Source organism: Ambystoma mexicanum, chromosome 2q (assembly GCF_040938575.1).
Source record: "Ambystoma mexicanum isolate Mex_15411 chromosome 2q, UKY_AmexF1_1, whole genome shotgun sequence".
NCBI lineage: Eukaryota > Metazoa > Chordata > Amphibia > Caudata > Ambystomatidae > Ambystoma > Ambystoma mexicanum.
Genome location: NC_090924.1, coordinates 1,346,542,611 through 1,346,567,991, shown reverse-complemented (window position 1 = coordinate 1,346,567,991; position 25,381 = coordinate 1,346,542,611). Strand labels below are relative to the sequence as shown.

The following is a 25,381-nucleotide window of genomic DNA, read 5'->3' as shown; positions in this document are numbered from 1 at the left end:
AAAGGGTAGTTCGGTCAGAAATGTTATTTGACTAATGGATCAGCATGTATTTCCATTGCATACATCGATCATTCTTAAATACATTTCCAATGCAACTTACCAGAGTTTCTCACTTCAACACATGCAAAAACGACAGCTCGGGTACCGTCATCTTGTGCTATTCTTATTCGTTATCCATTGCCCTAAATTCAATTGCCTTCCCGGCACGGATTCGGATTGCCCGCCTTGAACGCTGACATCACTAGACACTCATGCCCCATTTTACAACGCTAGTTCACATCTCAGGTCAACGTCCTTTGCATGCGATCTATTGATATTTTATTTCTATCACGCTCGTACACAAGTGTTTCAGAGCGCGACAAGGCAAGGGAGGGGAACAGGGGAGAAAACAGCGATCTTACTAGGCCCAGTGACATTAAGAACGCGCAAGTGCATGGGCGAGGGGAGGGGAAAAGTGCATGGGGAGGGGGCACACGTGGAAAGTGCGAATTAGAAGAGAAACAGATAAATAACAAATAATAAAGGCAACAAACAGTGGTAGTGCAGCCAGCAATTTGCAAGTGCTAGCAGACAGCGTAGGTCTGATCAGTGCAGGAAGAAAAGGGGGGGGGCTGTATGGGTATAGATACAGACCACACTGCAAGAGGTGGCCCGGAGGCAGTGCGGGAGGGTGGCAGGGTGAGCAGGTACCTGGTCCCAGAGGACAGAGGGTGGCCAGGTGCACGGTGCAACAGATCATCAGGGGAGAGGGGGAGCGAAGGCAGAAGAAACGAGGAAGGACTTGAGGTGCTTCCGGAACCGGAGACGGATCTCAAGTTTTAGAGTGGCAGGGAGGTTGTTCCAGACGGAGGCCCCAGCCGAAGACAGATCTACCCCCAGCTCGTTTCTTAATGACTGACCCTGAGGGTGGAGGTAGATGAGTGAAGAGCTCGAGAGGGAAATATTTGCGGAGGGATAGCTGAAGGTATTTTGGACCCAGGCCCCAGAAAGCCTTGTGGACAATGCAGAGGGTTTTGAGTTTAATCCTTGCATCCACTATTGACGTATCTGCATGGAAACAGTAAGATGCCTTGTTGATCTACAAGTATAAACAAACCCTTTCTGATCACACATCGTTGGAGTTACTTTTTCCATCGTTTCAGTGCTTTTAATTTCAAACCTCCTGGACTGTTTCTGGTCTGTTCAGCTCTCTGCCAAGTACGACATTCTGGGAACAGGTACTTATACAGCCTAAAATCAATTAACCCAGTAGTCACTGTTAATTTCTTTTATTATGTATAGAGGTCTTTTCCAAACCAAATTTAAAAAACATGTTCATCTGAATTTTTACAGTTTGAGACTAATATCTTGCCTTTTTACGATGTGCTTTTGTGACATTGGCCGTTTCTTTGCTTGTCTTTAACATTTAATGTTAATGGAAAATCTTTTTTCATTGCTTTACACAAACAGAAATGTGTCCTACTTGTCCCTCTGTTGCTTCTTCACTTTTCAGGAACTATGGCAACAATTCAGCCCTACATGTACGAGCCTGAATACTCAGAAGAGGAGATCACTGAAAGAGAAAAAAGTGGAGACAATGTGGAATCATATGAATGTCAGGATGATCAATCACCGGCGCCTAAACCCAGTCGCATGGAAGACGTTTCCACCTGGTGTACCTGCTTTCATTGTGAGCTTTTGCCTACTCTGGTCGAGAACTGCTGTTGAAGAGAAAACTCTGGCTGCTTGGCCTACATTGCAGAAGAAACAACCACCACTATGCGTTACCAAGCTGCATGACTTCAGGACAGCTTGCCTTACAAGATCAGTGCTGCGAATGATGATCCTTATGCACGAACTTCGAGCTACAGTTCGCCCTCGTAATCCAAGTAATGAGTAAGAATATCTATATCTATCTATATCTATGTGAATTTGTTTGACAATGGAGACGGGTAACATAATAGGTTGTTCCCCACTGACGCAAGAATGTTTCTGTAAATTGATTAATGTACTCATTGTGACATGAAGCCAAAGTGTTGCACTGTAAATTTATCGTCTGAACAATTATTTTGTTGGAAATAATTAAACTTTTTTTATTTAACGTGCATTCGCATTTGTAACTGATCCGTACTGTCAATACGGTGTATGAAAAGTTACTTTTTAAATCAAAACAATGCCGTACATTTTACAATGTAGTGCAAATAAAAAAAGAAAATGCAATTATTGGGGTTTATTCCAGTAAACTACATATGCATCAGGTGGTACAGGATTGTGGCTTATCGCGCGTTTACACAGTATTAATGGAAGACTGGGATTTTGCCTGTGTGGTTCGAGCCATTTGCGATGAATTCCCCAGTGACAGCGGACAATATCGTAGATTTGTGCAGCAGTATAATTTGTAATGACATCGACCAAGAGTTGCAGTAATACCAGCCGTTGATAAACGTGATAGTACAGTCCTTCATGTTTTTCCAAAGGTTTTACATTTAACAAGAACATGGCTCTTCAAATGCAGATTTTCAGTGTCCGAAATTGAAAGCATAGGCAAAGAGGTCTTGGATGACGCAAGGAGCAATCGATTCCGCGTCTGCAGTATGCACTTCTCTGAAGATATGTGCAAGCAATCAAAATACACCAGAAAACGTTGCCCCAGACTACTTCGAAAACTACTGCCCAACTCAGTCTCAGCACACGCTGACCCAGGTGAGTAGTGGATGCTACATTTTTAAATGTATTGTATCATTTTCTAAGTTTGCATGTATAATAAGTCTATGAAGTGAACACTCATATGGAAATAGTCAGTGGGCAGGTACCATAAATAAAGCTTCAATTTTTGGGGAATAATTCCATTGATATTTCATTGCATGTATTTCCTTCTTGACACGGTGTTCTTTAGTTTATACATTTGTAAATTTAGATTACTTTGTGAGATACTCAAATGGCTCTAAGCAATGGTAGAGTTAGCATAGAAGGTCAGAGCACTGTCGTGTTTTATGTGGAGAGTGCCAGTGTAGCACACCTGTCTACATAATCATAACCATAATAAATTCAAAGTGCAATATACATCTATAGAACGAGTCTTTCAAAAAACCAAATACTGGGTGGAAACAAATTGAATTCGACCCAGTAGACACTCCAACACAATTCAATATTTTTATTGACATATATGGACAAAAAATTGATTTCATGAATATAAAAACATACAATGGTATGAGTATCCATAAATTCATTAGTCAATCCAACGCATTCAAGCAATGGGAGCCTTACAAAAAAATGGTGTCTTTAAAATGCTGTCCTCCCTTTTGGTACATTACCATGTCTGTCTTTATGTAGACCGCACAGATGCAAGTACAGACCATTAGCATGGAGGGAACCAAGACACGGGCAACATCCTAATGGCGAGACTTGCACACAAACTTCTTTTTTGTTTTTGATGTGGTATAAGTTATAATGCCAATGTATATTTTCTAACGAACAATGTTCCGACTATTCGCATTGATTAAAGGACCAGGATGCTACATCGACCACTATTCCGGAGTCCACAGCGACCTCACTCACCTTTTAAGTACATTTTTAGAATAATCCTTCACATGCGACTACACACAAACTATGTATTTGTTCAAGTTCCAATCAAAAACGTATAGATTATTATGCATAATGTTAACTTTTAGGGTTGTCAATAAAGACATTTCAATGTAATTATTTTGGATTTTGCGTTTACATCCTTCTTATTGCAATTACCATTGCATAGGCGGAGGTTCGAACTTCGGCAAAGTACTATTCTTCTACTGCAACCGGTCCGGAGGATGGAGGTAAAAGTGAAAATGTATTGATTTATACTAATGGTTATAGATTAACAATATGTTTATAACATTTGAGTTGCCTCTTTCTGTGGTGATTTGCAATACTGTCAGCAAATTGCATAGCATTACATGAACAACCTTGCTGCATTTATTTCAGAAACATGCAACAATGAAAGTAAACCTTCAGTGAAATGTACTTCGTCACCGAATAACAGACCCATTCACCATATTAATTGTGTTTGCTTTAGTTCAGACAATTTAGCTGCATAGCGAAAAATGGAATAGGTGAAATTACGCGGCATTAAAGGGGACACCATTTAATCAATATGTTTTCCAGGGTGAAGACGAACCAACTCCCTGCAACATCTCTGAAGGTTATCAGGTACAGTTTAAAAATGTTACACATACACACATTTCTAAAATTAATCATGTGGAGTTGAACAATGTGTGTATGTGTAACATTTTTATAGCATTTAACTCGTATTGAAAGGTTACCAATCATTAAAACCACTTTCTCAAGATGTTGTTTGTGATATGGAAAGCTTTTAACATTACATTATTTGAAAATGTATTCAATATTCTTTGAATTTATTATTATGCACAACGACTGTGCTATTGATGTGGTCAAAATTAAAGAGACAAGGACAAGTGGTATAAATACAATTGTAAAATATGTATCATCCATTTTTGCAGTAAAAGTCATTTAATAGGTTTGTTTCCATAATGAAATTTGTTAGAGATGTATGATTCTAGTGGAAGAGCAAATTTAAAGGTTAATACAATGTAAAAATGTTTTTCAGCTTGGTCTGGTGGTCGCCAAATCCAATTTGACATGTTCAAGGAAAATCTGTAAAACAAGCGTACATAACAAAGGTTTATTAAAAAAAAAATTAAAAATTTTTTTTAAAAAATAGTGCTTAGGACTTACTCCACTGATAATGCATTTTCAAGTTGTAATTATCTATTCTGCATGTGTGCTATACATTAAGCAGGTTTATTTTTGCTTACATTAGAGGCCTAGGACGAAGTGGGGCATAAAGACTCACTAGACTAACAAATCATGTCGGTTGCCAAACCGACATGACTTGGGAGCTACATGTTGAGGTTCAGTATGGTTCACGCAAGATTCAGTAGCCCAGTGGCCGGAATTTGAATTAAGCGTCAACAGTGACCCATGAAAAGTATGCCTGGATCATTGTTTCACCATACAACGTCAAACAGACGATACAGACAATACAGCAGATGTTGCTGAATTGCTTGCAGAACCACCCACACAATCAACACCCTATAAACAAATTATTTCTAGGAAGCCGAAAATGTTACCAGTTTCCCCAATACATGTGGACATATCGGTGGTCCTCTTGTTTGCTGATTATTATAAAATCGATCCGATTTTGACTCTTCGCATTGTGTGGAATGTGTTAAGACATTTGCTATTTACACATTCCAATTATTTCTGGGTCACTGTGGGTTTCCCCGGTCGAGTGATCCCCTTCACTCATCTAGGGATACCCTCGAGTCATCCTTGTGTTTATCATCGGGATTTATTACGATCGATTTATTTCCCGTTGATATCACCTCGAGGTTCACTATTGGCACTAGCACTTTACTGCAGTATGCACTTTATTTCTCTATCTCTTTAATTGTACGATACAATTTTGTGTATTGCACAAGTATTGTAGACTATTTAATCTCTTAAACTTTTTGAAATAAATTCATAAGAAATTTAATAAACATGTTATCTTTTATCATGTGTTGATTGACGTATGGTGATCTGACTTATGACCAGCAGTGCTGGTTCTCTCTCTTTAACGGTAGGACGATGTCCTTGAAGTGAATTAATATTTTGGTTTCCGCTGACTTGACTCTTGTTTACGACATATCGGTAATATCACACACAGAAATAAACAAGCATCTTCGCCACTGATTGACGACTGTGCTCGTAATGTGGACTACACTCTTCCTGGTGTAGAGGACGTAGCCACCTCAATGGAATCACGATATTAAAAGGAACCAAAATACATTGCATTCAACTGCTGCCTGATCGAGAACATGAAAATGGTTAAATACGATCATACATTTGAGTATTTGTGGGGAGCCATTGGTAGAGTTTACTCATTTAGTTAAAGGCACCAACGTGCAAATCAAGGGTAGCTGTGTACACCATAACTCATTTTCATAGTTTGCCCAACCTATAATAGGAAAAGTGCCTGCTGGAAATTTACTTTGTTCATCTGCATTGTTGTTTTGCGGATCAACATTAGTACCGTTTTTTCTAACTTTGTGGGATTCCAGTTCCTTTCAAAAACCCAATACTACAAATATCAGAAGGATTTCTTGTTCTCCGGCTATTAGCCAGGCATGTACACTCGAACAGTTGTAATCGACAATGCTCCCGCTGGCGAAAGTCTCTGGCTTGCTGGTGATGCACAGTGAGACAGTCCATGTTTTTCTGCTAAATACTGCACTTACAAGACATGGAAACCAAAAACAGTGTGTTTGGTGGTTGTGCAAGTAACTGAATGTACATCTTCTGTTGCCATGGAAAAACATGGTTTAATCAAATTCATTCAACGTCTGTAATCGAAAAGAATGCACATAGACCAGGTAGCCACTGATAGGCATTTTGCAATTGCCAAGGCAACGCAAGAGCAGTTCCTAGGCATAAAGCATCAATATGATGTATGGCACGTAGCAAAATCCACTGGAGGTCGCAGTCTAAGCAGCCATTCTTGGGGAGCTCAAAATCTTCAAGATCTGTTGACATTCTACTTGAAAAATGGCATTCAGTGATGCACCATTGTTCTGACGTACACTCTTGGCAAGAGAATGAAAATTTCCATGAATGGTCACATGGACCACTGAGCAAGGAGGAGAAGCGTAAGAAAAGGGAGTTGGGTTCAAGGCTCCCAGCCTCACAGAGCACTTCAATAGATTGTGTGCAATAAAACGCTTTCAAAAGACAGGAGGAGACTTGGCCAATTCGGCCACACTGGAGATTTAGAGGTGTTAAACAATATGTGCCTAAAGTACAGGTCTAAAAGGTTAAATTTCAGCATATACGGTATGAAGGCCAGAACAACACTGGCTGTACTTGCACACAACGAGAACATTGGAAGGGAACAAGCAAAAACATCAGGAATGTTCGGTATGTCTCGTTTAAACAAGGCATATACCAAAAGAAGTAAACAGTGAGTGGCAAAGCCAGTCTACCAGCAGATGGATTTGAATTTATGACATTGTGCTGGCCATGCAAGCGCATGGAATTGAACCAGATTTGGTTTCTAGGGCCCAGGCTGTGCTGCGTAATACTGCAAAAGAGGTTTGCCCTCCCAAACTTGAACTTGTGGACAGGTTGACAGATTTAAATGTGTGGCTCCCTTTACAATGTAAGGCTCGAGCATCCACACAGTGCCTGCAAGCATTTTTCATTGTAGAAAAAATGAAATGGTATGTGACTTGAGAAGTAATTGATGACAAAAAAGTGCTTTTTAATGAATTACTGTTTTTGAAGTAAAGGATTTATTTTTCAACAATAAATGCTCGTATGATTATTTCACGTGAATGTACTCCGTCTCAATGCCAGCAAGACCCAGATCCTATCAATAAGGATTGCTGTTCAATCTTTCCTCAACTAACTCTGGCCACCCGCCCTGGGATCTTCTCACTCCTGTTCCACTCGAGACAGAAACATTGGAGTCATGTTAGACTCCGCCCTCTCATTCTGTCCTCACATCATAGACGCCTTGAAGAGGTCCCACTACCAGCTTCACCTACATAGGTATTCCGCCTTTTCTCATTTTCCCCCAGAAGATCAGTCTCCAGAGCCCTAGTTCTCTGTAGGCTGGACTATTGCTACAGCCTCTTTATAAATCTTCCTGCCTCTACTCTTCACCCTCAGCAACTTATCCACTACAGGACTGAAAGACTTGCCCTTGGCCTCAAGCCAAGGGATCGTACCTCTACAGCCCTAAAATATCTCCAATTGCTTCCAGTGGCTGCAAAGATCAAGTTAAAGACCCTGTACATTGTCCACAAGGCTTTCTGGGGCCGGGGACAACACTACAAGTTCTCTCTTCCTAAGCACTTTCCTTCTCGAGCCTGCTGCTCATACACCTCCAACTCTGAGGGTCAGATGCTTCTCCAGGCAGAGAGTGGGGGATAGATCTCTCTCCTCAGCTGAACAGCCACCCTGCCCCTCTCAAACTTGAGCAGGACGACCTCACGTTTTGGAAGCAACTGAAGACCCTTCTTTACGCTTCTGCTTTCCTTCTCTCTCCCCTGCTGATGTTCTCGTTCTGCTGCACCAACTGGTTACCTGACCAACCTCTGAACCTTATAACCAGTGCCACGAAATGAGGGGGCACCCCCCATGGAGCTCAAGGGCACAGCCCTTAAGCTTGGGAACAGCCCACGGAGGACAGAAGGAAGAAGGAGAGCAGAATAAAGGCGACCATAAGGCATGCCACCCACACTGTCCCCCCACGTATTCTCTCCTGAAGCAGGACTCGCAGGATGAACCCGACAGGGAGTGGCCTCAGGACACAATAAAAAGGTGCCCTCAGTCAGATTGGGCCTACACCAAATCCCCTGTGTCTCGCCCTCTCTTCAAAAGGGGGACATAATACTCTAACAATAAGAGGTGGGGGCAGGAAGCCATGAACATGGGTGCACAAATACTGGCATGGCCCCATATAGGAAGAGCTTCTGGAGCAGACTTGCTGAAAGAACACTCTGACTGACCCAAGTGTATCTGGACTGCCTTCGCAGACCCAGCTTCTCCTTTGCCCAGATACCACCCACCCCTGGAAAAGGTACATTTGGGGGAAGCACAGGACAACATCTGTTGTATAAAAGTAATGGAAAAGAAGAGCAGGAAGGGTGCCGTGGGCCTGGAAGAAAACTGCCATCAGGCACAGGCGTGCTCACCGGCCAATTAACAGGTCCCAAACACACTGACCTGGGAAGCTCACACTGGGGACACCCTGTGAGCAAAGAAGGGCCACTTCCATATGTACAAAACTAAGACCACCTTGCACACCTATTGTTGGGCAATGCCCATAATACTAAGTTTTGATTTTAGTAGTATTGGGTTTAATAAAAAGCCACAGCCTTTTCATTGCCAACACAAAAACAGTTTCTGCGTATTGTGTTATGCATTTACTGTATAGAATACATGCCACATAGGGATAGCTGTTCCACAGCTTATTGGGATCAGGCTCCCTCATGACCAGTAGCCCCATGCACCGCCTATGGCGCACTATGCACTGTATCTGCAATCTTTGATCTTGACGTCAACGAGTCGTGGTTCATTGCCAGCTTGGTCACTGTTTTTGAGTCCCTCAACGAGGTCTACAAGATCCTCTACAAGCATCAGACCAACTGAACAGACAGTGGAGTAGCCCTGATCTCCCCCGAGTTGGTCCCTACCTCTCATACCCACCCAGCGTTATTCCTCCTGTGAAAGTCTTGTCTGCAAGATGGTTGTCCCTGTACGTCTCTCTCCCTCACCATTATCCCTTCAGGCCACAGCCGTTCTGCCGGACAAACTATCAAGTGGGAACCAGCGTGTTGATATCGTAAGTAAATATCGTATGTGGTTTACTTTAAATATTTCAGTGTTTTTTCAGTACCCTGTTCGCCACCAATATTGTTAATTTTTGTGGCATGCGCATTACCAAAAACTAAACTGACTCGGGCAAGCTGTGAACGCAAGATGAAGAGTCACATTGTTATGTGTCCTTGAATCCACTGCAAATGTGTCAAAAATCCATAAAGAAATTATAATTCACTATATTGAAAACTTACACCGGAAACTAAAGTTTCTATATTTCAGTAAAACGTCTTTTCGAAGCGGTTGGTCCTCCATCACATCAGAAGAATATTTATCCAAGTGTGGATGGAAAGTGTGCTACATGATGAACGTTGCGACGGATGAATGTTAAATTTGACGCAAAGAATAGACGTTGTGCGTGTTAAATTATTTATAGCCAACATAAGAATGTACTGTGTTTATACAATTATAAATTGGGTACTCAAGTTTTTGCATTCTCAATTTTACATAGTTATCTGATCCTATTGTGTGCCTGTCATGGGTACAGCCTAATGGCCGACGGCTTCAACAATACTTGGAGTTTTTAGAAAATCAAATACGCCAAGTTCTATGGGGTTACTAACAGTAGGGACGCGGAATGTGAAAGGGTTGAATTGTCCAGTAAAAAGGAAAAAAGTGATGTCTAGACTTGGAGGGAGAGGATTGATGGGATTTTTCTCCAGGAAATGCATCTTGTTGAGGGTACGGAGAAGCTTCTTACTAATTAACGATACACAAAAGTGTGGCTGAATTGCTTTTCTTCTAAGTCAAGAGGAGTTGGGCTTTTAGTTCAGAGGGGTTTGGGAGTAAATGCGGAAAGGGTGGCTATGGATGACGTGGTTGTATTATTTTGGTTGATTGAAATATGAAGATAGGGTTATTACTATAGGTTCCATTTATGGTCCATGTGTCTCTGGCGTTTTTTTTGACCAAGTTGTTGTGTGGCATGAAGGGGGAGCGGGGGGGGGGGGACTTTAATTGTGTCCTGGACTACTAATTGGATAGGTCTTCGAAATGTCATTTTACTGGCCAGAAGTCGAGTAAGGAATTTCATGATTTTATTGAAACATTTCATTTAATAGATTCTTGGAGGACTTTACATCAGGGGGAAAGGAGTTTCTCATTTTATTCTCCGGGTCATGACTCATTTTCCAGGATTGACTATGTACTTACCTCCGACAGTTTAGTTGAAGCTGTGGTGGAGGCAAGGATCTGTGAACTGTATCTACCCGATCATTTGTTAGTTACATTTAAATTGCATTTTGGATTGTTTAGACGGGATTCTGGTAGATGGAGGTTAAAGCCTTTAATTCTGAAAGAGGAAAATGCTTTAAAATCATTAAATAGAACTATTGTGAATTATTTTAGTGAGAATAATGGATCTGCTGATAGCCTTATAGTATGAGACTCTTTCAAGGCCTTGATAAGAGGTGAACTATTGAACTGGTCTGCTAGGGTCAGGCGGAAAGGGGAACATAGGTTGAAAGATCTAGAATTGGAATTAGGTGTATTACAATCTACATTTGCCCGTACTAAAGCTGTGGAAGATCGTCTTAGAGTAGATAAGGTGAGAGAATTCTTGAAATGTGAAGTCGATGCTCAAGTTGGCCGTGGTATCTTCTATAGTGGTAGGTTGCTAGCGAGGAGATTGAAAGGCTTCAATGAACGATCTTTCATCCGTAAGCTGGATAATGGTTTAGGTAGTGCGGTGTTTAAGAGGGAGGAGATAGGCAAGTGTTTTCATTCTTTTTACTCTACTCCATATGCTGAGGACTATAATCATTCAGAGTGAACTTGAAAAGTTTTTTGATAAAATTGAAGTTCCCCATCTGTCTAGTGAGGCTAGAGACTTAATCGATTCTCCAATATTGGTTTGTGAGGTCCTACGGGCTAGCCAGGATTTAAAGATTGGGAAGTCGCTGGGGCCGGATGGTCTGTCGACTGAATTTTACCAGTCTTACAGTGAGCAGCTTGCCCAGAACTATGTTCTCTCTACAATAGATTTTTAATGGAGGGTACATTATGTTCCTCAATGAGGGAGGCTATCGTTACTGTCGTTCCAAAGGTGGGGAAAGATGTATCCAAGTGTGGTAATTATCATCCTATTTCTCTTCTTAATGTGGACATGAAGATTTTTACAAAAATCCTGACCTATAGACTCGATCAACATATAGGTGCTCTGACAGATAGTACTCGGTGGGTTTTATGAAACAGCGCTTCGGTTATGATAACATTAGAACACTATTAGATGTTCTGAATCTGTCTGGTTCAGGAACTGAGGATTTACTTTTTATTTTTCTTGATGCCGAGAAGGCTTGACAGTGTAAACTGGTCCTTCTTAAATTTCACGCTAATGAAGAAGGGTTTTGGTCCATTGCTCACTAATGCTGTGGGGGCGTTACAATTAAATTTTAGTGCTAGCGTTTGGGTAAACGGCGTACTGTCTACTTCCTTTAAATTATTTAAGGGTACTCGACAGGGGTGTCCATTATCGGCCTACCTTTTTAATCTAGCTCCTGGAACCGTTTTTGCTTTATGTTCGACAATCTCAGAGTCTTTTAGGGTTCAAGATAGGAGAAATGGTTGGCTTACGCTGATGAGGTTACAATCGTCCTTGGCAATCCTGAAACAGGTGGAAATATTCTACAAGGTATGGTGGAAGAAGTGGGTAAGTTTTCGGGGGTACAAAATGAATTGGGGGGAAAAAAAACTATAGGATTTCCAGTCCGGGATACTCCTGTTCGTGATCAGTTGTTGAACTGGGATTGTAAATGGGAAAATAGATCTGTGAAATATTTGGGGGTGTATATCACCAGAGATATGAAAATGATGGTTGGGTTCAATGTATATAAAGTCATTGAAGCTCTCTGGAAGGACATTTGAAAATGGGAAACACTCCCATTGACCATTTGGGCTAAAGTTAATGCCATTAAGATGGTAGGTACTCCCTAAGGTTTTATACATTATACAGTCTCTTCCATTAAGGTTTTAAAAAAAGACTCTTGGTCGGGTAGATTAGGTGTTCCAGGAATCTTTATGGGGTGCTGGTATGAGACCCAAAGTACCGAGGTATCTTATGATCCGGGGGACATCTGAGGGTGGATTTGGATATCCCGTTGTAAGAATTTTCGACAAGGGCTTTTTGTTAAAAAAAATGGTCTATTTCTCTCTGAAAAGGTACTGTGGTTCCACTTTGGGCTCGAATTGAGGAGTACAAGTGGAGACCTTTTCGTATTGAAAGTTTATACTCCTTCGATATGTTGCCTAGGCAAGTCGCTAATTTGCAAACAGTGATTGTCACCAAGCATGCTATTATCACTTTGGTTACTGGTGGTGGGCAAGGACTATATTTATATAAGGCTTCCATCTGGCAGAATCCAGGTAAATTAATAATAGGATGTTGTGTTGGAGAAGCTGGATTAACAGGGGGATATTGCCGATTGAAGATATTTGGTGTGATGATGGGGGTAAGGCGTCCTGAGGCTGAGAGATAAATTTGGTTTGCATAAAAAGGAAGCGAAGGTATAATTTGTTGAGTGCATGAATATGGGAGAGGAGACAGATGATTGACTTGCCTCTGATGCAGAGACCCGAGAGTTGTAATTTTCTTTCTACTGCTCCACATAAAGTAACTAGTTTTTTTAAACTCTTCCCAACTGAAAGTCGTTCCTTAGTATTATGGGATAAGTTGAGATGTGCATGGTCTGAAGAATTTGGAGGTTATATCGCAAAAAGTGTGGCAAAGTATGTGGAAGGTTCCGAATAGAGCAAAGACTGATTTGAATTTGCGCTTTATTCACCAGAGGACTTTAGTGCGTCTTTTTTGGACCCCGGATAGGATGTGTAAATTGGGACTTTGTGATAATGATAAGTGCTGGGGTTGTTTGAAGGAAAGGGATACTATATCACACATGTTATGGAATTGTGAGAAAGTAATACGTTTTAGCTAGGGTTGATATGGTACGTGGGATTGCTTTTCCTAGAAATTCATTGACTATGATAATGAAGTATTTGAGGTGTGTTCGGCATCTTGACTATCTGATATTGTGTTGGATTAATAAGGTCCTTTTGGTTGCCACTAGACCAATATTGCGTGTCTGGAAAACTAGGAAAAATCCATGCGTGGAGGACCGGCTGGTTCAGGTGCAAATCATTTCACGTTTTGAGAAATTGAAGTTAGGTAAATTGCATAGAGAAGATGTTTATAATGAACAATGAGTAAATTCAATGAGTTTTATGTTTGATTTTTTGATGCTCTGTCAGAACTGTTTTTGATTTTGTTTTCAGGTGGTGGGTTTTGGGAGGGTTGATGTTTTGCTGCGTCTTCTATGGGTTTTTTGTTGGGAAAATAAAAAAATGTGTTTCTGATAATGGATTAGCAGTGAATTGGTAATCAGAGAACATGTTTTTTCTTAATGTCTTTTTTTCTATATCTGTTTTAATGTACTTGCTGAATTCTGTTATTGACATGCTCCGATTGTTTTGCTTATGAATGTTTTTTCTGAATTGTAATTGTTTATTGAGCTAAATAAAGAGTTGAAGAAAAAACAATACTTGGACAATAATGATCAACTATAAATATATTATAACTCATCTGAGACGATCGCCAAACAATCTGCCCTTTCTCGATTGCAGTAACAAGGAGCAACATGGCAGTCTATAGGTTCTAGAAACATGCAGATGTAAAAATATTGCATTTAATCCAATTTTAACACACGCATTTCTCCTCTGTAACGGAGCATCATGTGCGTATATTACTAGTTGGTAAACTTTCTGTGAATAACAGAGATTTGGATTAAATCGATCGATGATCGGATTCAGCATTAGAAGATCACCGTTCACAGTAACCCCAAAAATGAACTATGCGAGGTTCGCTAGCTATGAACTGTGTTTCAGAATTTTTTTTTTTCGTGGACTTTACTATTTTCATTGGTGTGTCAAAATGAAAAAATACTTGTTATACACTCCCGACTAGTGCTGTTTTCTTCAAAATAAAACGGGTCTATCGCTTTTGTAAATAGAAACAAAGGTGATGTGTCTTTTTGGATGTGTGCTTTTGAGTTCCTAGTTCTGCGTTGGATAACGTTATGACAGGCTACGTTTGGCTACACTGCCCACTTAACATCATTGGAATAGGTGTAGCTTATCCGGAGCGTCTAGTGAGGTCAGAGTTGGGGCAGGAGATCCGAATCAGTGCAGTGAAAACTCAGGTTGATAGATCAACAGATAAGAATAGCACAAGATGGTGGTACCCGAGCCGTCGTTTTCGCATGTGTTAAAGTGAGAAAAACTCGGGTAAGTTGCATTGGAAATGTATTGAATAACGATCTATGTATGCTATGAAATACATGCCGAATTAATTAGGCCAATAACATTTCTGACCGAAATACCCCTTTAATGCAAAGATCGGTAAACTACCTCAATGGTGGGTCCAAACATATCCAAGCTTGCACTTATCAAAGACCTCCAGAATAAGTGTGTTCCTCAGGGTCCTCCTGCTTGAGCTTTACCATCTAATGTGCATCTGCAACCTACCCATCGGTCATTGTCCAACACTAAATGCAGCCCTACAGATAAAGGGCGTATCAGCTAGTTTTACTTCATTAAATAAAAAAGGCAAATTAGAGCATGTTCCCCTGCTTTAATCCACACAGCCCTGTGGATATGTTTGGACCAGTAGTAAACTTAGAGCCACAGGAAGAAGCGCTCACACTTCAAAATTTGGGGCAAATGACTAAATATCACTTTGACGCCCAAGACAACCATGTGTTAATCTTCCGCTCAGGTAACTAATCAGCTGGGAAAGTCCCATAACAGAGATGTTAAGTGCAGATAGCCAGCTACTACACCAGCAGACAAACATTGCTGGGAGGCCCACTTCCCCCCCACCCCACCTTCTTACCAGCTTCCCTCTTCCTCTCCAAATACCATGGTTCATAATTGAGGGGAGCTGGGGGCTATTTAGCTACTACTGGTCACCTAGAAATTCCCAGTTAGCTTGACACCAACAGCTACCAGGATTTACTTTTGGCTCCTCATGCCAATTGATCCTGGACAAATCCACCTGTGAATTTAACTGTGTGCATTTGGGATAATCTATACAATAAAGTATAAAGGGGCCTAAATAAAGCACAAAAGGATATGCAATCATCTGCGGAACGCTATTCACTAGCTCCTCATTGTCCAGTGGTAATTCCTAAGCACTGGTTAATGCTGGATACCTGGAGCCGCTTCACATTCGATCCCTGAAATAATGATCACATCCTCCCCATCAAACCGACCCCCAAGGGTCATTTTAAACTCTAAACTGACTGCAATCCCAAAAGTCAAGGAGGCTGCCAAATCCATACTTCAGTTCTTTCCACTTTGCCACTTCCTCTGGTAGCGACCTGTGCTCCTCCGCCCAATGGATGATGCTGAATGGCCACGCTCCCCTCTATTCTATCACTGTACAGAGTACATGAATGCACACATTACCCAGGCCTGCTATCAAAATGATCATGTCACAGCTTCCCCCGTCTGAAAGATTTGTTTAAAGGCACTGCGTCAATGTTTAAATGACCTTAGTCTAGCCCCCAAAAGATCCCTCCATTCCTCAGAATCTCTTCTCTATTCATTCTGGAGGGGCAAGAGGTTTTTGAGGTCAGCTTATTTATCTCTTGGAGGCTACCTTGAGGAACTCGCTCGTCAGCATCCTGAGAAATTAGGTTTTATGCATGCACTTCCGCAAGGCACTTACGTCATCTTTCGATGGTATAATCACTTCCATTGCCCTCCTGTTAGGTGACCAACAGCAAGAGACGTTTAGTGTGGGCTGACCCTACAGAAACGATCATACTCACTATCAGAACATCATAATTGGTTAAAAGTCTGGACTGCATCAAAATACAAAGCCCCTGTGGGGTTCTTAGCACTTTATTGTACTCTGCAAGGCTCACAAGCATGAAGCCAGATTAACGTCCCTCTATGACAGATACTCCAACCATTTTTAGTACCAGCTTTCCCCTTTACCTGAATGATTTCGCTTAGTAATATTGGAAAAACGATCACATTATCAGCATCCATCACTGCTAATAGGAGGGCCATTTTATTCAACCAGCACTGTAGAATAGCTGTAATACCCATGTATCCCTGGGTTCCCCGAATTGATTCTTCAAACGAAAGGAGGAAAACAAAATATATCTAAAGGGGGAATCTGTGAATAACTTGTTACACATCTACTTCAAAAGATAATGAAGCAAAAACCGCATCTGTATATGCAACTACTTTGGCAGTTGCAGTCCTGGACCTGGTTCACAGGGCCCAGCTGGTAGAAAGGCCTCTTTAATCCCATCTAAAGAGGGCAAGAGTAGATGGAGGGTGACTGCTTTGAATCTGTGAGGTCTCTAAAATATGGCAGGAAAAATGAGTATCAGGGGCATCAATCTTTAACAGTTACACTACCAAGAAGGAGAACAGCACGATTATGGCGGCTCTGGTGCCGTCTCTGCCACAACTTTAATGTCAAAACAGCTTTCAGTGTCAGCAGAGCCAAGTGGTGGTGTGCACGCTTGTGCATGTACTCATTTCAACCACTGCTAAGCCACCTGCCCGAAGGGAAAGCCCTAGTGGGCTGCACATAATGAGCAGAATCTTCAGCATGGTGAAAAGCATGCTTATCACTGGATGCTCAGTACCACACACTACTCTTATGGTACCCAAGAAGTGTGGTAGCATACGGCAAGGATTTGCTGAAAAACATCATAAAAGGGCATAATAAGACTTACCACATTTTCAGGGAGTCTGTGCCCCGGGAGGTACTTCACATTTTCATGGTCACTGTTGATGATTTCTGTCAGTTTTCTACCATCAATGTTTTCTTCGAAGACCCACATATTCACGGTGGAGGCAAATTTGTTCAGAGCTTTCACATTGCTGCCAATTATTTTGGCAACAGCAGACCCCCTGTTGGAAAAAAAACGAATCAAAAATTCAAGCACTGGTACCAAACATCATGAAGCAAGACAGACCTCATAAGGCTGCCCCTCCCTAGCACCAGGAGGGTGACCAGCAGTTTCACTAGAGACGGAATTGCAAACTGGCCTCAATATTTAATAACGCCATGTTGTCACTAAATAAAAACAACATAAGTTAGTATCAAACTAATTTTTGTTTGCAACAATACAGGTTAGTACCATTTGTGCCACTGACCCTGCCAGAGTAAACTACACTAAACTTTAAAAATAAAACCATTCAGCAAAGAAATACAGTATGCCTTTCGAGGGCATGGGCACAATACAGTCCTGAGAAACACCACAACCATGTACACCTTATGGCTCTGGAACAACAGCTCCAAATGGAATATAGTCCTGCATGTCTCTTTCGGTGAAAAGTGGTCAAAGAGATCACTGAAGTCAGAATACATCACCCAGTCTTTCCCCTTAAACAAGCATTTATAAAGTCAACTAATCACAAAAAGAGCGAGGTAAAACATTGCCAGACATAAATGTGCTGAAGACCCGCCATCACAAACTGCACACGACCACAAATGCAAACAGTTGCACAGATTGTGAGAATTAATCATTTAAAATGTTATGGTCAAGACTCACGCAGCTTCGGTTCTTTAGTTTTTAAACAATTTAACAATCTACACGAACACTGGTATAATTAAAAAAAAAAAACATTTTTAATGTAATTCATCTAAATGATTTAAAATTCGGCTCTAATGATTTAGTGAACATTGTTAATAAAGGAGTCCGGCTGACCCATGTGGGTATTAACAAATATTCTGCAGGTTCTCCCTCAAAAACACACACACACACACATAATCCAATACCATGATTTAGCCGCCCCACCCATCAGGGATTTCTTAAAGCACATTCTTCACTAAACCTTATAATTAGTTCTACATGCAGAGTGTAATTTTCCCAATTACACAAAATCCAAACGCGTAGAGATCACTGGAGTCTTCTGGTTATCCATGGGTAATCCCTCACACATTGGAATTCTGTGTGCCCATGCAGGTGCTTCAAAAATCCTCAAGTAAAGGGCTCATCTAAACACATGTGTTAATCGAACCCTTTCCTTAGTTTCTTGAACCCAACTTTTTTTCACTGTAATAGCTTGCTTTCGTTTGCAACCTGCGTCATGTATAAATTACTCTGGCTAGAAATTATGGCCTGAAAACAATACTGCCGACACTTTGTGGTTGCCTGTATGTATAGGGTTCAAAATTGAGATTCGATGAGCAGGAGCTAAAACCAGCTCCTAGTTGTCTGGCATCACCTTGAAGGCTGGAACAGAGCTACTAGAGATGGTCCTTTAATTTTCTGTCCATTTTGTATGAACCATTGTGTTTAACTGTGTATTAGATGTGTTCTAATTCTTACTCAAGGCTAATGTCGCATTTACATGTTTGGAAGGCACCAGTTAGCCCTAGGAGCCAAAAGTAGTTCCTGGTAGCTGTTTGTTTCAAGCTAACCAGATTCTACAATGCTAGAAGCAGGAGCTAAATCGCTCCCAACACCCCTAAATTACGAACCCTGCCTGAAGCCGTTTGATGCCCTTTTGGACAGACATCTTCATGGAAAATGTGTACTCGATTGCAGAATTTAATTTCTTTTAAACACAACTCTTTATTGCTCACTACCGTTTTCAGACACACACCCTCATTTTATTTTAAAAGGGGTGGAGCACTGAAGTGTTAAAGCGAGGCATAATGCTTTAAAGGAGCCATAATGCCCCCATTTCATGTGTTGCTCCATTTTGAAGCAGTGACAAAGACGAAGGAGGCGCAAGACTAATTTAGTCCTATCGAATCCACCTAGTTTTTGCACAAGCTCAAAAAAAAAAAAAAAAATCAAGCAGATTCCATTAGTAAACGCCACCAGAAAAAATTAATTTAAAGTAAAGTTTACAAGGCGGAGAGGAAAACGAAAGAGTAAAGAGCGACTTTGCCTCGCTTTACTCCTTCACCCCTCCTACTTGTGAAAGTTTAAAAATGCACGCAGTGAACCCCACTGCACGTGTTGAGCATTGGTCGACCCGTGCATGCAACGAACATTCCATTTCAAAATAAGGCACACAGATATTCAGCAGAGTGGCTGTAGCAAGTACCAGAATATGTGCAAACAAACAGGTGGGCAAACTGGATTCTCAGTGTGCTTAAACCCAGACAAAAATCACTCCAGTTTCCCGCCAAAAGGACTAGTAAAGTAGTACTACCCATATACTACAACAAATATCAAGTTAAATATACGGATCCAGTGTTCTTAGCAACACAAATTAATGTTTATTCTGTTCTTCACAATAGTCTGGTGCCCATGTTGCGTTTCGACAGTTGTCTTTTTCAAGGCTGCTCCATGATCCAATATTTACATGCCAATTAAACATATTAATCAAATCATAGCAACATGTGTCACTTATCATTGAGCAATCATATATAATATTCAATTAGTTAAATCACAAGATCATAACATATGATAATAAAAGTTTTACATAACAGGGTGGAGTAGAATTACCAGACGTTTCATAGAAAAATATTGCAATGTAGTTTAATGTGTTCATTAACACCAAATTCCCTCCTTTGTCAGCTTCTTTTATTACTATATTCGTATTTTAGTTAAATCACAAAGAGCTCTTTGTTCTTCTCTTGATAAGTTATTAAAACGTCTTCCTGCCCTTGCGCGATTTCTCATTGGCAATCTGTGGAGTGAATTTAGATCTTGGTTTAAGTTCTTTCACCGTAAGATTCCTTGCTAGTATATCCAGTTCTTTATGTCGGCTACCAATGTGATTGGGATTAGAAGATGGGTATTCTCAATGTCTGCCAATATTCTCAATGTCTGCCAAGGTGAAATAACTTAAAGGTTTAACAGGTGTTGTCGTACTGGCAATCTGTACCTTATTCGCAAAAAACTTTTTCAACATCAATTTTCTGGTAAAATTTGAATACATCAATTTGAAAATTAACACAATCAGTACCTTGTGTGGCTGTGAAAGACAGACCTTTATTCAGAACAGACATCTCGTGTATTGTCAGCTCCCGTGCCGACATATTGAAAACTAATATTTGGAAATGTTTTCTGGATAACCCGTTGTAACTTGTTAAACAATACAATTTATTTTCACAAAAAAAAAATCTGTTTGGCGTACTGCAGGTTTCTTATGATTTGTGTGATCACTTGTTGTTCTGATTTGGGGTAACGTTACTAGACTTTCAATTATATAAGTGTCCGTCACCGAAGGGTAGCAGTTACTCCTCCTCTTGTGGTATTTGACATACTGAAAACTAAACCTGTGTTGCTCACTTATAGTTTCTCAGAACTGTTCTCGTCACTCGTCCCACATTTCCAGTGGTTCCGTTGGTATTTCCTCCTGCCACCCCTCCTCCCCTGCGCGGAGGTTTGTGGTGGCTGTATTTGCTATATAAATCATTGGGATGGTTACCTGACTGTACAAGAAAGACCATACGAGATCTTGAAGCGTATATTTATAAGTAAAGTCAAAACCTAGGACTGGGCAGGTAACTAAGCTCACCTTGAGACACTCCCTTCTTACAAATATGTAAATGGAGTGTCACACAAGTATATGCAGACCCAGTTCTATCCAAGAAAGTGTCCAAACCAATCAGCGAGAACTTTTCGTTTGAGAATGCACACCAACCAGCTTCCATTACTTGCACTGGTTACTAGCCTAAACATCCAATCTCTCAATGACACGTTCGGCCAACCGCCGTTCGCCACCATGTAGTAATGTTCACCCTGGCTTGATCCGATTCAGGACCACCCTGTAACCCGGTCCTCACTCTCCACTTTAACTATCTTGTACATGGTTCTCTGTATACTTTATTCTTGTATGTAACTACTCAGAGCCTGGACTAATGTATGCTCTGACTGGTGTATTAAGGTGTTTGTGTAACGATATGTAACTCTGCTGTGCACACGATTATGCGCACAGCTACCTGATGGTTCGGACGCGCTTTATAAATAAACAAACTAAACTGATTGAGGCACGGGTGAAGCTTTAAAAGAAATGAAGGTGCTGCAGAATGTGTCAGATTCCGAACTTATAAGAGACTCCTCGACATATATTCACAGAATGTTCAGCTTAATATATGACGAGTTTGGGCCATCTTGTGCACGAGTATGACATGATTGAAAGTGACACATTCTGGATATATTGTTTGAACTCCGTATCAGGGGGTATAAATTGCCTTGTATCAATTGTTGTCTCGGAAAAAAAAAAAAGACAAAAAAACTTTTTGTATTGGTATGTTGGCGTTTGTCAAAACCCCCTCAAGTTCTGTTGAAGTGCATGCCGCAGTCTCAGGTAGCAACTGGGTCTATAATTCCAGCCAACACCAATATGCGGCGTTTTCACATGCATGCTACAACAAGAAGGGGGCGGTGAATATCATACGATCGAGACACCATTTTGGGTGAATGTGAATCCTTGCATGTTATACTGCCATTTGGCTACTCACACAAGGACTTTAGCCTTAATATTATGTCGTGTACTATGAAAGCCACAACGGATCAACACCCATAAGGTACTCTGTATTGATAAGCACAGGGATAGGTGATTTTGCTTAACAATTGGTTAACCCTATAGTTATTCATATGTTATTACCTTTTCCATGCAACATCTGGAAATTCTACTACATAACTCCACCCTGGTATGTAAAACTATTTTATTATCATATGTTATGATCTTGGGATTTAAATCATTGAATATTTGTGATTGCTCAATGATAATGGACATATGTTGCTATGATTTGATTACTTTTTATAATTGGTATGTAAATATTGGATTGTGGGACAGCCTTGTAAAAGACTAACTGTCGAAACACGCGTTGGCTGCAACAACAGGCACCAAACTATTGTGAAGAACAGAATAAACATTAATTTGTGTTGCTAAGCGCATTGGCTCAGTAGATTTAACTTTGACCAGGTTACAGAATAAGCTTGTTCAAATTTAGTTTGGGAGTTAAATGCATGTACTTTATAAAAAATTATAAAAAGATTGGTGTTCAGCCATTTTCATAAAAAAATGGCACGAAGCGCAAGTGACCTTTAATAACACATTTAGGGCCCAATTCACAGAGCATTTTCCTATGGGATTGCGCCATTACAAAATGAATCAGGCCCTTAAAGTTTTGTCAGGCATTTACTATTTTACATAGCATACCTTTAAATTTGAAGAAACACAAGAAAAAAAACGAAATCACTGTGTAATCCTAAACATGTTTGAGCTGTAGGGTGATTAACACATGCAAGTACTACACATGCAAGTACTTCAGGACTTCAAGATCCAACATGCATTCGCTTTTGAAGTACCATGAACTTCATCAAATGATGGTTATGAAATGCCAAAAAAGAAAGTTGCGAGTGCCCCTCCGATTTAGAATAAAATGAAGACTATTGGGTATGCATCTGGATTTCAGTCCACAGGCACAAATCAACACAGCAATACATTTGATAGTACAATAGACACAATTACTCATTGGAAAACAATGATCATAGTAGACCACCACCACCACAGGAGTTTAAGTATTGAATCTTGTCTGGGGCATATTGTGCTCTCGCTCAGGATTAAGAGACTTGTCCGCTGGGAAGAAGAGCATGGGTGAACGAAGGGGGAAATAGGCTAAAAGAGGGAGTTAAGAAGGGCTAAAGGTTTGCACTAGTCCACAAACTGAAGTGCAGGGAGTCTTACAAAGTCAAGAATACCCATACGACTGTAGAGCAATCTTGAAATGTAAGATTTAAAAACACAGACATAGCTTCCAGTACCACTCACTACATCATTTCACCACTCCTTGATTGCATGTTCCGTTTGCCAAAAGTCCAAATGGTATCATAAAACGTTCCTCTTATTGTGGTTTTATATTTAAATGGGATACATGTACCGACATAATCAGTAGCCGCCTTTGAGGCCTTCTACCACTTGCCTAGCTAAGGCCACGTTTGCAATCTATAAACATGGTACATAGATTCTCCATCATCCAGTGGCCAGTCAATCGCTATCCCACCTCCCCCCACACGCCCCGTGCTATTGTACGGAAACGGATTTAGGATTGCCCAGTTTACTGTTCATTGATTGTAAGGGTCTTTGAGCGAAACACTGGTTAACCTCAAAGACAAAGAAATGCACACGCTTACAATGTCACTGTAAGCCAATGTTTTCAGAATATGCCAAGGTCCCACAATGTCCACATCCACTCTCCCCGTCGTCGCCCTGAGCTCCTTTGGGTTCCATTACCACCTCTCTGCAGAAAAACATGTAAGTCTTATAATTCTGACACATCAGCTGGTCTCTCTGCAGATGGAGGGATGACACACTAGATGGCCCTTTGAAGGCTTATGCTCTACTCTGACTGATGGAATAATATACCTTCCTGCCTCCATTGCATCTTCTCCCGTATCATTTCTATTAAACTACTCGTACCCTCTCTCAAGGCATGCAACGTTTGCGTCCTTTTTTAGAATACCCGTAACCTTCACGACTTCTGCATCTACCGCAACCAGGATTACCCAGCTTAATACCCAGAATCTCAGCCCTCCTCCAAATCTATAACACCACCAAAACCCTGATACTGGCCTTCGTATTCAGTCGTCTTGACTACAGTTAGCCTTTTCATCACCTTTAGTCCTTTTCTCAGCTTGACAGAGTACTCTATGGCACCACTCATACTCTCAGCAATCTTCACAGCCTTTCCCCAAACTCCATGCCGAACAGCTCACCATAAAAAACATAAAATATATACCTTTTTTAAAAATCCCTCTTTAGGCTCATTTACAAATGTCTGCATGGGCTGGAACTCCCACCTAACTTAGACCACCTATGCCTACTCTCCTCTCTGCAAACTCTGCCCCACTTCTGTCGCTGATCCCAAAGGACACCCTGCACATCTTCTCGCTTCTGCTCATTCTGCCTTTCCGGCCCCAACATTGAGCCTGCCCGACAGTGTTGGAGCCATTGCCTGGCCCCTCGGGTTACTGTCTGTTCTGGCCCCAGTATATGGAACATGTATTCATTCAACCCCCCCCCCCACCCATGTGCTCTTGTATGGGAATGAATTTAGGATTACACAGTTTTCTGTTCATTGATTAAGGACTCTGAGCAAAACATTTACTAAACGCAATAGAGACATACAGAGAAACCACTCGCTGTTTCGGCATCAATCATCGGATCTGGTTTTCATCATCATGAATTCAATTTTACATCACTAGGGCATAATAAGCCAATACTCGAATGGTCCCCACTAGTTGCAGGTAAGGCACTAGAAATTCTGCAACCACAAAGTGCAGGTGCGGAAAGAGCCTATAATGATTCATTATGGGAACACAGGATGAACATACTCGCCCATAGCCGTAAGGGGAGCACAGCGAGTGGCGTGCTCGTTTCTTAGAGATGTGAATAGCCTGCATTCACAGGTTTGAATCCTGGCATGGTCGACTCAGCCCTTTCTTTTAGGGCCAGTATGCTGGGTAATAATACCCACCCTTACAGTACTTGGAAGCTGGGGAAATGACATGAAGCACAATAGGCACACAAAAAAAAACAAAAAAAAAGTAATATTAAACAATGAAAATGTACAAAATGGGATTTGTTTTCATTTCAGGCTTGATGGCATGAAGTTTACAACACAACATATACGAGCAGTGGGGAAATTAGCCAAGGCACACCAGTTTTCAGTAAAAGATGCTATGCGACATTATGGATAAGTTCCCATTTGAAGTAAGGCCTTCGAAACTGTAAGGATTAATAGCATTACGCTAAAGTTATTGAAATAAACAAGGTTTTAGCAAGCATTCTACATAATTTCGCTCCCATAGTTCTGCATTTGTCGAAGGTCTTCTTTCAATTATGGTTCGTCACGGACTCTCGTTAAGCGTCTGTGACCCATTTCTACCCATGCAACCTCAGTCCAGGCACAGCAGACCAAGGAAAGTTCTGGCTTATCAGAAGGGAAGTGCCTGGATAAGCCCACATAAAGGAGGACCCCCACACCCGCTTCTGTTAT

General features: G+C 41.0%; 2 protein-coding genes across 4 annotated transcripts in view; one reads left to right on the top strand and one right to left on the bottom strand.

Moving 5' to 3' along the window:
- Nucleotides 1–25,381, top strand: part of OSBPL10 (oxysterol binding protein like 10) — a 2,898,140-nt gene that overhangs the window by 1,323,676 nt on the left and 1,549,083 nt on the right. The gene's annotated exons all lie outside the window — the stretch shown is intronic.
- Nucleotides 1–25,381, bottom strand: part of GPD1L (glycerol-3-phosphate dehydrogenase 1 like) — a 255,694-nt gene that overhangs the window by 199,517 nt on the left and 30,796 nt on the right. The window contains exon 2 of the mRNA XM_069648809.1: nt 17,142–17,319. Within this exon, the coding sequence (XP_069504910.1) occupies nt 17,142–17,319 (178 nt within the window). The remainder of the gene's footprint in view (nt 1–17,141; nt 17,320–25,381) is intronic.